We start from the raw sequence: 14,160 nt of genomic DNA on the forward strand, positions 1-14,160 counted from the left end.
ATGTTCTGAACTTCCTATGGATCACAGAACTCTAGTATAAAGCCTGTTACTAACTGTGTCTCAGTGGCTGTCATGTTCTAGCTAAACTTCTGATGCCAGTTACCAGCCGCAGTACAGAGCTCAGCATAGCCATTGCCTAAGTATTGCTTTCTGCCCTGTGGACATCGAATCCATCTTCGTTATAGTTGTCAACTGCACCTTTACAGTTATCATCACCGCATTGCGGGTCTCAACCCCATTCCGGATTCTAGTCACACCGCAGGGCTCAACCCTGTTCCGGAACCACACCGCTTCACAGGGCTCAATCCTGCTTCAACCTTCATTGCATCGCGGGGCTCAACCCCGCTCCGGATTCTAGTTACACCGCAGGGCTCAACCCTGCTTCAACCTCATTGCGTCACAGGGCTCAACCCTGCTCCGATCTCACTGCATCATAGGGCTCAACCCTGCTCCGACCTCACCGTTTCACAGGGCTCAACCTTGCTCCAAACTCATCGCATCACAGGGCTCAACCCTGCTCTGACCTCATCGTATCACAGGGCTCAACCCTGCTCCGACCTCATCACAATACAGGGCTCAATCCTGCTCCGACCTCATCGTATTATAGGACTCAACCCTGCTCCGACCTCACCGCATCACAGGGCTCAACCCTGCTTCAACCTCACAGCATCACAGGGCTCAGCCCTGCTCCATATTTCATCGCATCACAGGGCTCACTCTGCTCCGGATCTCCGTCACTACAGGGTTCTACCCAGGTGAAGCTCCTCTATACAGTCCTGAGGTGTTAGCCTCATACTGGACTCGGGGTTCCCTACCATATTAACTTTTCTGTGTTAAAGACTATATGGGGGGTTTTCTCCTACACTCATTATTGCTTATGTGAACCTTAGTGTTGTTGAGAGTTTATGTGAGACATTGCTATTATATTTCTCCTGTGAATAAATTCTATTTACCTTTATTCCATACTATCCAGATTTCATGAAAAGGACTTTCCTAAAGCCACCCCAGTTTATTGTGCCTAGTAGGCCTGCCTCCTCCCAGGAGTCTCAAGTGTCGGCATCCATGACACAAGGATGTTGTCAAGTGGTATATTACAGTAACCTATTATCAGGGTTAGAAGACAGCGGAGAGACATTGAGGCAGCCAGGTGATGATGTTATCTAAGTGAAAGATGGGACAACGGGAGTGATATAAGAATGTTACACGAAGATGAATTGGATGGAAAATACAGATAGAGTGGACCTCAAAAGGGGTAGGACACGAAAAATGCAGCCAGGGGAGCCCATAGAAGGCTGCTGTCATAGCAGGGGAGTGTCTTCTCATGGGAAGTGCTCTCTGTTGTCGCAGTCCAGACTGGCAGTTCCAAGGGGAGAAAACATCTGTTACTAAATGTTCAAATAGTGTTTGCCAACATAGAACTTAAAAAAGTTTTAAAATTTGAGCTTGTAAAGTAACATAGTTGCCCATAAGGGGATGAATCAATTTCGTAATATGTTTATTTTGGTTGTTTTACCATATACGCTAGAGCCCTTCCAGCCTTGCCTCCAAAGGTATATTTCATGAAGTCAGTTTGAAGTCGCGTCTCCAGAATTTGGTAAGACTGCCACAATCTACTAGTTAGAACATTAAGGGGTAAATTTACTAAAGTGAGAGTTTTTAGAAGTGAGTTTTAGAAGAGATGTTGCCCATAGCTTTCATGAAGCCTGCTTCTAATTCTGTCTTATTTAATTATAGTGAATTTCCAGCTCATACAAATTCATGGACAAATTGTGTAAATCATCAAAGTATATGGTTGGGCTGTCAATAAGGTGTTCATCTTAAAGATGTACATTCTCCCTAACCAGGAGAGGACTGGGATATTCAGTTCTTGAGCTGAGTGCAGAGTTTAGAACGCATGTCTTAGAAAAGGACACAACTACACTTCCACAACACTCTCACGACACACGCACAAGATGACTTGCTTCCATGCACCAACCCAGTTGCCACCTAGAAACACTCATTTCACGTATGGAGAAAATCGGCCAGGTTTCACTCTGAATCACACAAAGATGCGTATGTTCACTGCTATTCCGCCTCTGCAATAAGATCAAATTTGCTATATGAAGCAGAATGCAAATCGTAATCAGGCCCTAAATGTGCTACTTCCTGATGTCAATAATCCATTTGTTGTACATCAGACAGGACATCCCATGGGCAGAAATATACCACCTATGAGCAGCTAGTGCACTATGGGCCTGATTCAGGGATGTTCGCTAATGATATCGCACCTGCGATCTTGTACGCAGCCACTGTGCGAAAATATGCAAATACCACAGAAGCTGAGAAATGTATTGAGACGCCCACCGGCGCCATTGCAAATCCGTGTATCTGGATACAAAGACACAGCATCGGTCGCAGATCCTTCGATAAGTGGCCCTATGGTTGTGCAATATGACCACGTGTTCTGAGACGCCAGAGTCACTTTCACTGTGTTATGGGATGGCAGACGCAGACTGTGATGCCCTGAAAATGGTAGCAACGTGCCTGTGTTCTTTGCTGCCACTCCTCTTCACCTCCTACAAACGATCCCTGTCAATCACACTGTAAGAAACTATGGTAATGTATTATGACGGATGTGCAGTGCAACTAACACGCATACGCAGATTGACAATTATCGCTCAACTGCGCAAACATCGGAATCTCGTACATCTCTGAATGAGGCCCTGTGTACTTTATATAATGCTTGACAGGAGTTCCTACATAACTTTATTATATTTTATCAAGTGTCAGCAAATGTGAATAAAGGAGGCAATGTTCAATTGAGGCCTGGGCCGCCACCAGGGGGGGACTGCTGGCCCCGGAGACAGGCACCCAGGGAAACACAGTGCCGCCGGCACAAGTGCAGCACTTCAAAAATGGCAACATCTGCCAGTGCATCCGAGCTTGCGGACCAGCAGCCAATCAGGACCAGCAGCCTAGTCCGGCTCCAGGGGTCTGAGCACCGAGCCTGTGCCGACTCTTGACAAAACGCATCGCGCGCCTGAAAATGGGGGCGTGGCCTAATTACCATAGGCCATGCCCCCTACATGACGTTATTTTGTAGGCGTGCCTGCATGGCACGCCTCCAAATATCGTCAGTCTCTGGGATCCGGCACAGTTGCGGCAGTGGGGGTCCCCAACCTCCGATTTGACCACTCGCGGGCCACTTCGGCCCACAGGTGGAACAGCGGGACAGTACTGTCCCGCTTAAATCGGGATGTTGGGGAGGGGTGCGCCCTCTATGGGTGGTGCCCCTGTGCGACCGCACTGGTCGAACACCCCTAGAGCCGGCCCCCTGCCAGCAGCCAATCATCCAGATGTTTTCCCATATTGAAGATAAAACTTGACCAATGTGAGAGTTTACTGCTAAACTCTCACCCTATTACATTTAGGGGTCTATGTACTAATAATCGTGGAACTGCCACTATTATTATGTATTCATCTCGCCTGGAATATTTTAATTCTTAATGAAAATATCCCCGCTATGTACCAAGGGGAACTCGCAGGGACAGCGGCTGCGGTAACCCTGTCCCTGCGAAGTATATCCCTGGCATTTAGGAAAAGTCTTCACAGCAGTGAAAGACTTCTCCGGGGGAAGCTGACGCCGCGCATGCACTCAGTGTCAGATTCCGGAGCCGGCTGGGGGCTGTGTGGGAGAGATTGAAAGATCTCTCTCCTGCACCTGGAGCCTCAATAGGCTGACAGTAGTTTACACCATCTGATGGTGTAAACTACAGGGGTTAAATTCCGAAAAGCTTTGCTTTTTGTAGTTTAGTACATAGGGGTCAGATTGTAGTCCGTATTGACACTTTGCCAGAGATTTCTGTGAAATCTTCTTCATTGTGCTATTAGTACATAGCAACAATACATAAAATTATGCAGAAACTGCTTGCTGCATAATTTAATGTAAAAATCACCTTTATATATATGCATTTTGGCCCCAGAAATCAATTAAAAGATGTTTCTTTTTTTACTATATCTTATATCATAAGGAAAATCCAGACAGAAATAATTTGTACATGTAAGTATAGTTCACGATGAAACTCGGGAAGGTAGTATTGGCAAGTGCAAAGTGCAGTAAAACGTTTCTTACTTGAATTTATTAATCATTTGAATGATATGAAGTGGAACTTTTATCCCATCTGTAAAGAACCCTATGCATTTCTAATAACGTTCTGAATAATTCAAACCGCCTAATAACGAGTATGTAACAGTTAATATTTTTGTGGATATTGATTGGAATTTCTGGACTGCACCTTAAGCAGGAAAATATTTGCATAGTTTATTATATTACAGATACGTGAGACAAAATGCAGACAAGACAGAGTCCTCTAGAGGGCGCTGTAAATCACTGGCATGCGTGTTTAGCATAAAAAAGAAGGAAATCAAATCAGTCCGCCCAGCACAAGATATATTCATTGCTGAACACAGTCACACAGGACAGCATTCAGCGGGCAGCAGTGTCCCGCCTCCTCCAGCACATTCTGTACTACAGGGAGGCAAGATGAAGGCAGGAAGCACAATAAAAAGAAACTGAATGACAAATATAAACATTTCTGCTGTTTGTCCATTGCAAGCTATGCCTGATACTACCCAGAGATTATTGCTGCCTGTGTTGGATTAGTTGAGGGGGATTTTATTTCGTTACCCTGGCTGAGAAGCATATGTGTAGTGTATGCGAGAGACTGAATTAATGGGAGTGCACACACTGCTGCAAGAGCTTGGATTAGAGGAGAAGAATTGCATTTGGGGCTTTTCTGCGGCTCCAGGGTTGCCTGGGTGGCCTGTAAAGCATTGCAGGGATGCTTATGTGACATTCGGGCACGTTTACTGATGCGTTCAGTTGTCCCTGAGGATTTAAGTCGATGTAGCCTCAGGATTTCTGGAAGTTATTTCATGGATTCAAATGAACAGGGAAGTGCAACACCAGAACCTTATTTGGGGAATCGAGTGAGTATATATAATTCATTTGTGTTTACAATATGTATGCTGTGTGCATGTTTTTTTTTTATTTAGCTTAGTGTATTATATATAAATAATGAATATAGTAACATCATTATCTATCTATCTATCTATCTATCTATCTATCTATCTATCTATCTATCTATCTAGTGTTTGTGTGCTTTTAGCTTTTCTGCAGTTGTTTAGTATGTAGCTGTCCTTTTTGTTTTTATTCTGCATCAGTGCACAACCTACATATATACGCACATTTTTAAAGTTATGTATGATAGCCAAATGGAAAACCCACATAAGCATAAAACAAATGTGCTTGTATTTCAGCGTGAAGAAGGGAATGTCCCTTAAAAACTGACGATGAAAACAGCTTTAGGGGGGAAATTACAGTAAATGTACAGAACTCCCCTGGAAGGAAGAGGAGGGGGGATACAGATATTGAAGAATGAACGAGCATCAGAAGGACCAAACACTCACAACTAAAGTGTAACGGTTGCAGTCGTTTTTTTGACATCTGGGTGGGGTTAGATCTTTCTATTAAAATTTTGTATTAAGATTTTATTTTTTTACCACTGAATTCAAGCCAGCCATTCTTTGTAAACATGGCTCATCCTAGGAGAGGAGGGTACGATCATCGGGACATAGTGGTAAAATATATTCATTATAAGCTGTCACAGAGGGGCTATGAATGGGAAGAAGGGAGACAAATTTCTTCTGCGTTGCCACATTCGTCTGCTGCTAATAATAATCTAACTAATGATGGAGAGGTGTTTTCCATACCTGGTGGTCAAACTGGACAACCTCTTGCTTCAGATTTGCCTGCTGCTTCCTCATCAAATAACCAGTCTCCAAGTAATGATCCAGTTCCTCTTGTAGAAATTGCACCTGCTGCTCCCAGAAGCTCTGCCTCTGCTGCTGCTTCCCCAGTCACTTTACCCCAGGCAGATTTGGATGTTGCCCAGAGAGAACGGAATGTTGACCAAGATGATGGTCAACCACCAGATGATGATAATAATGGTGAAGATGCCACTTTACAACCTGTACCCCCTGCATTATTTCAGACAATGAGTCGTGCAGGGGATGAATTTTCCAATATGTACCAACAAGACTTCAGACATATTTCAGGGCTCCTCCATTTAACTCCATCCACAGTTCGTCTTCGTTTTGCTGCAGTGGTGGAGGAGCTTTTTCATGATGGAGTAAACTGGGGCCGAATTGTAGCTTTCTTTGAATTTGGAGGAGTCATGTGTGTGGAGAGTGTGAACCGAGAGATGTCTCCTTTGGTGGACTCCATTGCAGGATGGATGACTGAGTACCTTAATAGACATCTGCAAAACTGGATCCAAGAACAGGGAGGATGGGTATGTTATACGTTTTCATGTTTGTTTTTTAAAAAGCCTAATTTACATATTACTTTGGTATAGTTAGTGTAGGTTTGAAAAGAAACGTAGAAGGTTGAAAAATATTAGTTGGAAACTGATTCTTCAGAAATGATAGAAGAAGCCCTTCAAGAACCAAATAGTGAAATCTGTGACTGCCTGTATTGTAACTGAAGACTTTAAAATGCCCAGTGGAGTTGATGCGGTTTCCTGAAGCTTCTCATTGTGAACTGTGCTTGTCAAGGTCTTAAGGTTTCACATACAATGGCAACAATTCGGATTTTCCCTTTACCCTGAAATATAAAAATATTTTGTTTACAAAATCTATCAGTTACCTGATATTCTTTATTATTAATATAAAATCTTGCAAGTTAAGTGTGGACTGACCTTTTAAGCTTACATTGCGTATACTGATCTGTATGATATACGGAAAATTTGGGAAAAGTGAGGTTACGTACAATATAGTTGGACGCTAAGTAATGTAGCTGTTAAATCAAATCTACTTGATAGCGTTTTTGCAAGTTGACTAAAATACTACCAAAAGTACAGTATGTTGGCATTCTCCTGTGCTTTATCTAGTTGTTCTGGAACTCTGGGCCCTGATTCAGCATGGATCACTATTGCGCACTGCATCTGCGAACATATATGCTAATGTCTGCCACCGCTCAGCCAGCATAGAGACGCCTACTTCTGCTTTCTCAAATCTGTAATACCTCATAGTCCTGCGTATACATCGGTAACATCAAAGTACATCGGCCCGTCATGCACAACTACAGCTGCTCTGAACTGTCTCAGAAATTGCAAGTCTCGTCGCATGCAGTGAGTACTTAAGCTGCGTAGGCAATCGCAGTGGCTAATTTATGCACGTCCATGCAATGGCGTTCAAACGGACACATACGCCTGCGTTTCTCCAACCACTCTCCCTTCACCACCCCCAAACGTTGACGACCTGTCATTCACTCTGCAATGGATTCCTATATGCACCATAATTGCAGTGCATTCGCAGCTCAGTATGCAACAATCGGCCGATCTGCATACATGGTTACAATTACGATCCGTACTGAATTAGGCCCTCTGTCCTTATTCCAGGTGGGCTCTTCATCCACCAGTCAATGTTTAAATGAATGAGTTATAATACCATAAAAAGTATAGAACTGAGGACCTGACTCAGACCTGCTCGCTAGGATGCGTTCGATCTTAGCTGGCCGATTTTTGCATTCTGCGCATGCGTTTGCGGCGCAGTGCGCGAACCAGTGCGAGAGATCGGGAAGCGTTCTCTCGCTGCACATAGACAGCCCAGCAGAGTGAGTGACAGGAGATGCAGTTTGTGAGTGGTAACGGGCTGGTCATTAAAAACGGGGGAGTGGAGTTGCGAACGAAGGCGTGCTTGTGCGTCTTAACGCTGTTTCAGAGGCGTGCATAATTAAGAGGTAGCGTTATAGTACACGTCACCTGGCTGGTTTTTACACTGAAGTGCTCGCAGTGCTTGCGGTAGGGTATGGTCAGCCACAAGTGCTGGGATCGCATCCTATGGTTCCCGATGTTCCGATGGTTGCATACACTTACTGGAGATGACGTGCGCAAGTGGGTATCTTAAGACTGGCTGGTGGGCGTCTGCATATACAAAGCAAACGTACGCCAAGACATAGTGGGTGTGCTAATGCCTTGCCGTGCAATCGCCTGCCTTCAGAAATTTGCATACGCATGGAGTGAGCCGGTCTGAATCAGGTCCTGAGTTTATTTCCTGGTATCTTTTTTTTGCAATTAACATCTCATATCTATAGCACATGTCTAATGGGCCCCATACCCAACCCGAATAGCACTGCATGGGATCATTCGTCAATCCCCCAGATAAATTGAACATGCAGAAAGATCTGGAGGAGTGATGGGCGATCCCACTGGAGCGCGCAGCGGGCGATATATCCACACGGAACGATATAGCGGCGATATCGTTCAAAACCGTCAGATCGGCCGCTATATCGCTCGTTTGTGGAGGCTTAAACTCTCTTTGATGATTTGTCAACCCTGCCCTTCTAATTCTCTTTCTTACCACTGACTCTTTCATTTTTTTTAGCAAAGATTTTTATTTTGGAGTTTGATACATAGGGGTCAGACGGTGACCGTAGTCCCCATTCATAATAACAGGAAGTGTAGTCTGCAGCGCGAATTAGCCTTTTGAAGGGAATTTCACCATAAGGATTTTAGAACATAGTCAGAATGTGAAATGACATAGAATCTGCAGTTTCTATAACTTTATGGAAAAAACCTTGAATAATAGGCCCCTAAGTAATATGACTATGGTTGCATAGTAGGCTAAATGTTTGATTTAGGCATGTTGCATGTTTATTAAAAGACAATAAAGCAGCATTTGGGTACATCATAAGACAGTTATCATTCAGATAATACCTTGAAAGATCTTGTGCTGATCTACTAGCAATTCAGAACAGAACTTCCTGTACCATCAGTGTTTATTCTCTACCATCAATGATATTATAAATGGCATTTATGTTGACTGTTTGAATTTATGAAGAGTAAGGAAAGATTCAAATCAACAGAGATCTATACATTTGAACCAAAAATTTAGACATCTATAATCTAATTTCCTATTTTAAATATTTCTCCACTACACTTTCCAGTCTCCTGTGATTTGTCCAGTCCTGGTATCTACAGTTTCAAATATGCTTGATATAGCAATAATGACTGTACTGGGTAATGTTAATGACGTTGCTGTTGCTCATAAATACAGGGCTGTGTTCCTTCAATCCTTTCTGTCACTTTAGAGCAGTATCCTACTAGTGATGTTGGAGAAAGACCCGGATCACACAAGTCAGATTATCAAAGAAAAAGTTTGCATTGATTCCCTCCCCAACACACACATAAGTAGACAGGTTGCCACTATAAATAATGTAGACTGTTATTGACTCTTTTCTCTTCTTTCGTATAACACGCACTGTTGCAACTCTAAAATTGTTATTTTCCTATTACATTCACTTCAGTAGGAAGCTAATCGGGACAAGCTGTGCTGAAATGAATCTTATTAACCAGTCAATATACTTAATCAGGAAAACTTTACAAAATATGTAATTGCAGTAAACGAACAGAATTAGTACTGCTAATCTCATAGAAGTGCAAACCTTGTGTATTCTAATCATACATTATTCCACAATATACCGAGATCACAATTCATTGATCATTTATTTATCCAAGTGTGACTGTATCTAAGCTTTGTCAGTATTCTCTCATGCTTACATATTGACCTGTTCTCCTTATACTCTATAATGATTTTGTTTGGGAAACTTTACCAAGTTGACCAGCCCCTTTATAGTAATTTGAGTCCTATTTCTTAGAAAATTTTGCATCAAAATCAAATAATGTCCTTTATTGTATTGTGACACAGATTTGCAGGCGACATTGCAGTTAAACTGTTCAATGAATTACCTAAATACTATAATTAGAACAATGTGGCCATCCAAGGGGGGACTACTAATATTTTTTGTAGTGTAGCAGGGGCACTTTATTGTGCCTTTGTAGATGGGTTCACTAGATGGGATGTAGTAAGGGTCCTGACCGTCAGGATGGCGACGGTCACAATACCAACCACAGCATCCCAACGTACAATCCCAACGGTAACTATTAGGGTTAGGCACTAGGGGGAGGGTTGGGGTTAGGCACTAGGGGGAGGCTTATGCTGGGTACACACTGGCAGATATATTGGCTGATCAATTGATCACTCGATCTGCAGATATCTGTCAGGTGTGTACCCAGCTTTAGGGTTAGGCTGCAGGAGGGGAGGGTTAGATGACAGGATATTTAGAGTTAGGCTGCGGAAAGGGTGGGTTAGGGTTAGACTCGATTGTGCGATGCAGTGTCCCTGAAATGGTGGAAATCTTAAATATAGGATCTGATTTCTCTTCCCCTGTAATGAAATGATGTGGTCCCATAGCAGCTATTGTCACACATAGAAAAAAAAGTTTTGATTAGATGGCGGGAAGACGTATTGTGCCCTATCTCTCCCTTACTGTCCCGAACATTGGGGAACACTAGACGATATCGCTCATGGAGCATATAGTCTAGTGTGTATGAGCCTTAACAACCAGCAGTGTCCTAATGACAGACCTCATCAGCATAATGGGAGACCAGACATGGAGCGGTGTGGCCTCAGTGTGGTGTAGATGCATATGCAGGACAGGAGGGTGCTGTGTGGGTATCTTAATAAATAGATACCCACCTAGCACATATGTCACTGAATATGGTGGCTAGTGGCTACCAGCCCCAGTCTAGCAAACTGTGATTGACACTTGACAGGTCCTCTTTAAAACTTTTATGTAGTTACCATAAAACAATGTTGACAGAAATGTCAACATTCATAATGTCGGCATCCGGGAAGCTCCGGGATGCTGTAAAGGTTGCAGAGTGCATGTCTGGAGCGTTTAAAGAATGTTTCGGTGGCGCTGCAGCAGTGACACTGGCTTCAGGTTGGCATTCCTGGGACCCTGCTAGCCAGATACAGTGACCATGGGGCAGTGAAGGTGCCGCCCACAGAGCCCTGCATTCTGTGTGGCGGCACTACTCACACACCCCTAGTTACGGTCCTGTAGGCAAATCACCATTGGACCGCAAGGGATGTTTTGTCGACATTCTAATCATGATGACATTTCATCAATATCGATATTGTGCATGTCAACTTTACAAGTATGTCAACAATATACTCCACATCCTACTTGTGAAACGCTGGGGCCTGTTCACTCATATCAGTATATTTCACTGACTTATTTGGTTACATAGCTGAATGGTGCAAATCTGTATTAAATCAAAACAACCAATCAGCAATTAGCTTTTGTATGTATTGTACAAGTTATGCAATTAATGTGAATGCAAATCCTACATTGCAATGCTTTCTACTCCTAGAACAAATTCAAGACTGGAATATACCAATAGAGTACATAGAGATATATAGCATATATATTCTAATGGTAATTTATGTTTCAAGTGTTTACTTGCGTGTGTGTGTGTATATATAAAAGTTAATCTAGTCTAATGGACAGATTCACATAAACTTCAATGTCATCACTGTCAATTCTCAGCAGGTGACTTTCAGAATATCCCATCAATTCACTTGGTGACTTGTAGGAGGTGGAGATTAATATGCCGTAATAACATTATCATTTTGTGAATGGGTGATACGCTCACAAGCTACCAAGTGCTCTCCTACTCTGATCTGATGTGACATTCTGAAAGTCACCTGTTAGGAATATGTTAGTGATGACATTGTATAGTCACTGAATCTATCCTCTATGCTTGCAACGTTTCTCATATGCGATTGTTCACACTTGGGGGCGGACTTCAATTGTCGGTGAAGAGTGAGCAAATTGCCGGCAAGATCCCGCTGCCGTAAAGCGATGTGGCTGCCGCACAGATTCGGCCTAGCGAAAGAAGTCGCCCCTAATTGAATTCCCCCATGAAATCTAGCTCACCGTCCCAATACACAGATTCTTTACTCTGTACTTCATTCTGTACTCTAGGGAAAGCCAATATTTGAATGACCTATATAATTTGCACCATTGTGAATAACATCAGCGTCATGATGTGGGTCAAGAAATGGAGGCAATCAGGATGCCACAGACTGATAATAGCAGTGAAATAGGAGTCTTGTCAAACTGATTTGAAAACACTACGAAGTTGGAAAAAATTACCCTCCAGCACTGGATTAGTTTATTGTGTATATACAGAAAGAAACTTTTGTATTACTGACTGTTTGCCATCCTTGAAGCTACGTTACCATTGGCCTCTAATACAATTCTCCCTGAATGTAATGCCAGTTGGAGTGGGTGGAATAATTAGTAGATTAACACACAGGTAATATATTCCTTATATTAGAAATTCAGTGTACAGCCATGGCCAAAAGTTTTGAGAATGACACAAGTATTGGTTTTCACAAAGTTTGCTGCTTCGGTGGTTTTAGACCTTTTTGTCAGATGTTACTATGGTATACTGAAGTAAAATGACAAGCATTTCATAAGTGTCAAAGGCTTTTATTGACAATTACATTAAGTTTATGCAAAGAGTCAATATTTGCAGTGTTGACCCTTCTTTTTCAAGACCTCTGCAATTCGCCCTGGCATGCTGTCAATCAACTTCTGGGCCCCATACTGACTGATGGCCGCCCATTCTTGCTTAATCAATGCTTGGAGTTTGCCAAGAGTAAAGCATCCTGAGACCATTCATGTGTGGGGTTGCTTCTCAGCCAAGGGAGTGGGATCACTCACAATTTTGCCTAAGAACACAGCCAAGAATGGTACCAAAACATTCTCCAATAGCTACTTCTCCCAACCATCCAAGAACAGTTTGATGATGAACAATGCCTTTTCCAGCATGATGGAGCACCTTGCCATAAGACAAAAGTGATAACTAAGTGGCTCGGGGAACAAAACATCGAAATTTTGAGTCCATGGCCAGGAAACTCCACAGACCTTCATCGCATTGAGAACATGTGGTCAATCCTCAAGAGACGGGTGGACAAACAAAATCCCACAAACTCTGACAAACTCCAAGCATCGATTAGGCAAGAATGGGCGGCCATCAGTCAGTATGTGGCCCAGAAGTTGATTGACAGCATGCCAGGGCAAATTGCAGAGGTCTTGAAAAAGAAGGGTCAACACTGCAAATATTGACTCTTTGCATAAACTTAATGTAATTTTCAATAAAAGCCTTTGGGGTCTATTTACTAAGCAGTGTTAGGAGACAGAGTGAAAAGTGATAAGGGGCCAGCCAATCGGCTCCCAATTGTCATTTTTCAAACACAGCCTGTGAGATGACAGTTGGGAGCTGATTGGCTGGCACCTTATCACTTTCTTATCACTTTTCAGTCTGTCTCCTAACACTGCTTAGTAAATAAACTCCTTTGACACTTATGAAATGCTTGTAATTTTACTTCAGTTATACCAGTAACATCTGACAAAAAGGTCTAAAAACACTGAAGCAGCAAACTTTGTGAAAACCATTACTTGTGTCATTCTCAAAACGTTTGGCCATGGCTGTATGTATGGTTATTTGTTAAAACATTTTTAAGAGAAATATATGCAATATACATCTTGGGAATAAATCTTAATTACTTTATGAACCATAAAACACTAGATTCTGCAGTATAATTTAACAGTAATAATTTCACTAAGAAGCACACAAATTGTAGCCTAAATGTTTCAAAACTTTATAGAAGATGCTTAGATATTGTAAATATCTTATCCTATTGTATTTTAAAAAGACCTGTTATAAAATTGTGTTTTATACAGGAACAAGCTACATTGGGGGCTAAACTATTTATTCTTATTGGTACTTGTTAATGTGATTTATTTTTTTTGTCAAATACGTTTGGGAGAAGACTATTACATGAGATTAGTATGCTTATGATTATTTTACACAGTTGGCACATATATGAATACCAGCTAAATGCATGTTAGCTTTATAGACATAAAACTTCGTAATGACACAGGTTAGATGTTTTCCTGGCATCCCTCAGCAGTGACAGGTGGAATTGGTCAGTGTTGTTTTCTTTCCCTTCAGGCCAAACTGTTAAACACCTTCATTAGCTAATCTGTCATCTGGCAAGTGATGGGACTGCATTTCTCTTCAGCGTATCCCTAGATACCATGCTTTTCACAGTGTTTTATTGCCTGGGTTATTCAGCTTAGCCCAGGGCCTGTTTGTCTGTATCATGTATCATTTTCACATGTTCGCAGGTACGTTTTAAGCTTTCTCCTTGGTTTTAAAGTGAAACTTTAATCAAAGGTATAGGCAAAATAACAAACAGGTC

At 42.3% G+C, this 14,160-nt stretch overlaps 1 protein-coding gene across 1 annotated transcript in view; it reads left to right on the top strand.

The window, feature by feature from the left end:
• The first annotated feature begins 4,433 nt into the window (after nt 1-4,433).
• Nucleotides 4,434-14,160, top strand: part of BCL2 (BCL2 apoptosis regulator) — a 199,721-nt gene continuing 189,994 nt past the window's right edge. Inside the window, exons 1-2 of the mRNA XM_088471807.1 lie at nt 4,434-4,968; nt 5,299-6,332. Coding sequence (XP_088327933.1) covers nt 5,574-6,332 — 759 coding nt within the window. The 5' untranslated portion in view covers nt 4,434-4,968; nt 5,299-5,573. The remainder of the gene's footprint in view (nt 4,969-5,298; nt 6,333-14,160) is intronic.

Source organism: Taudactylus pleione, unplaced genomic scaffold (genome assembly GCF_031769625.1).
Source record: "Taudactylus pleione unplaced genomic scaffold, aTauple2 ptg000116l, whole genome shotgun sequence".
NCBI lineage: Eukaryota > Metazoa > Chordata > Amphibia > Anura > Myobatrachidae > Taudactylus > Taudactylus pleione.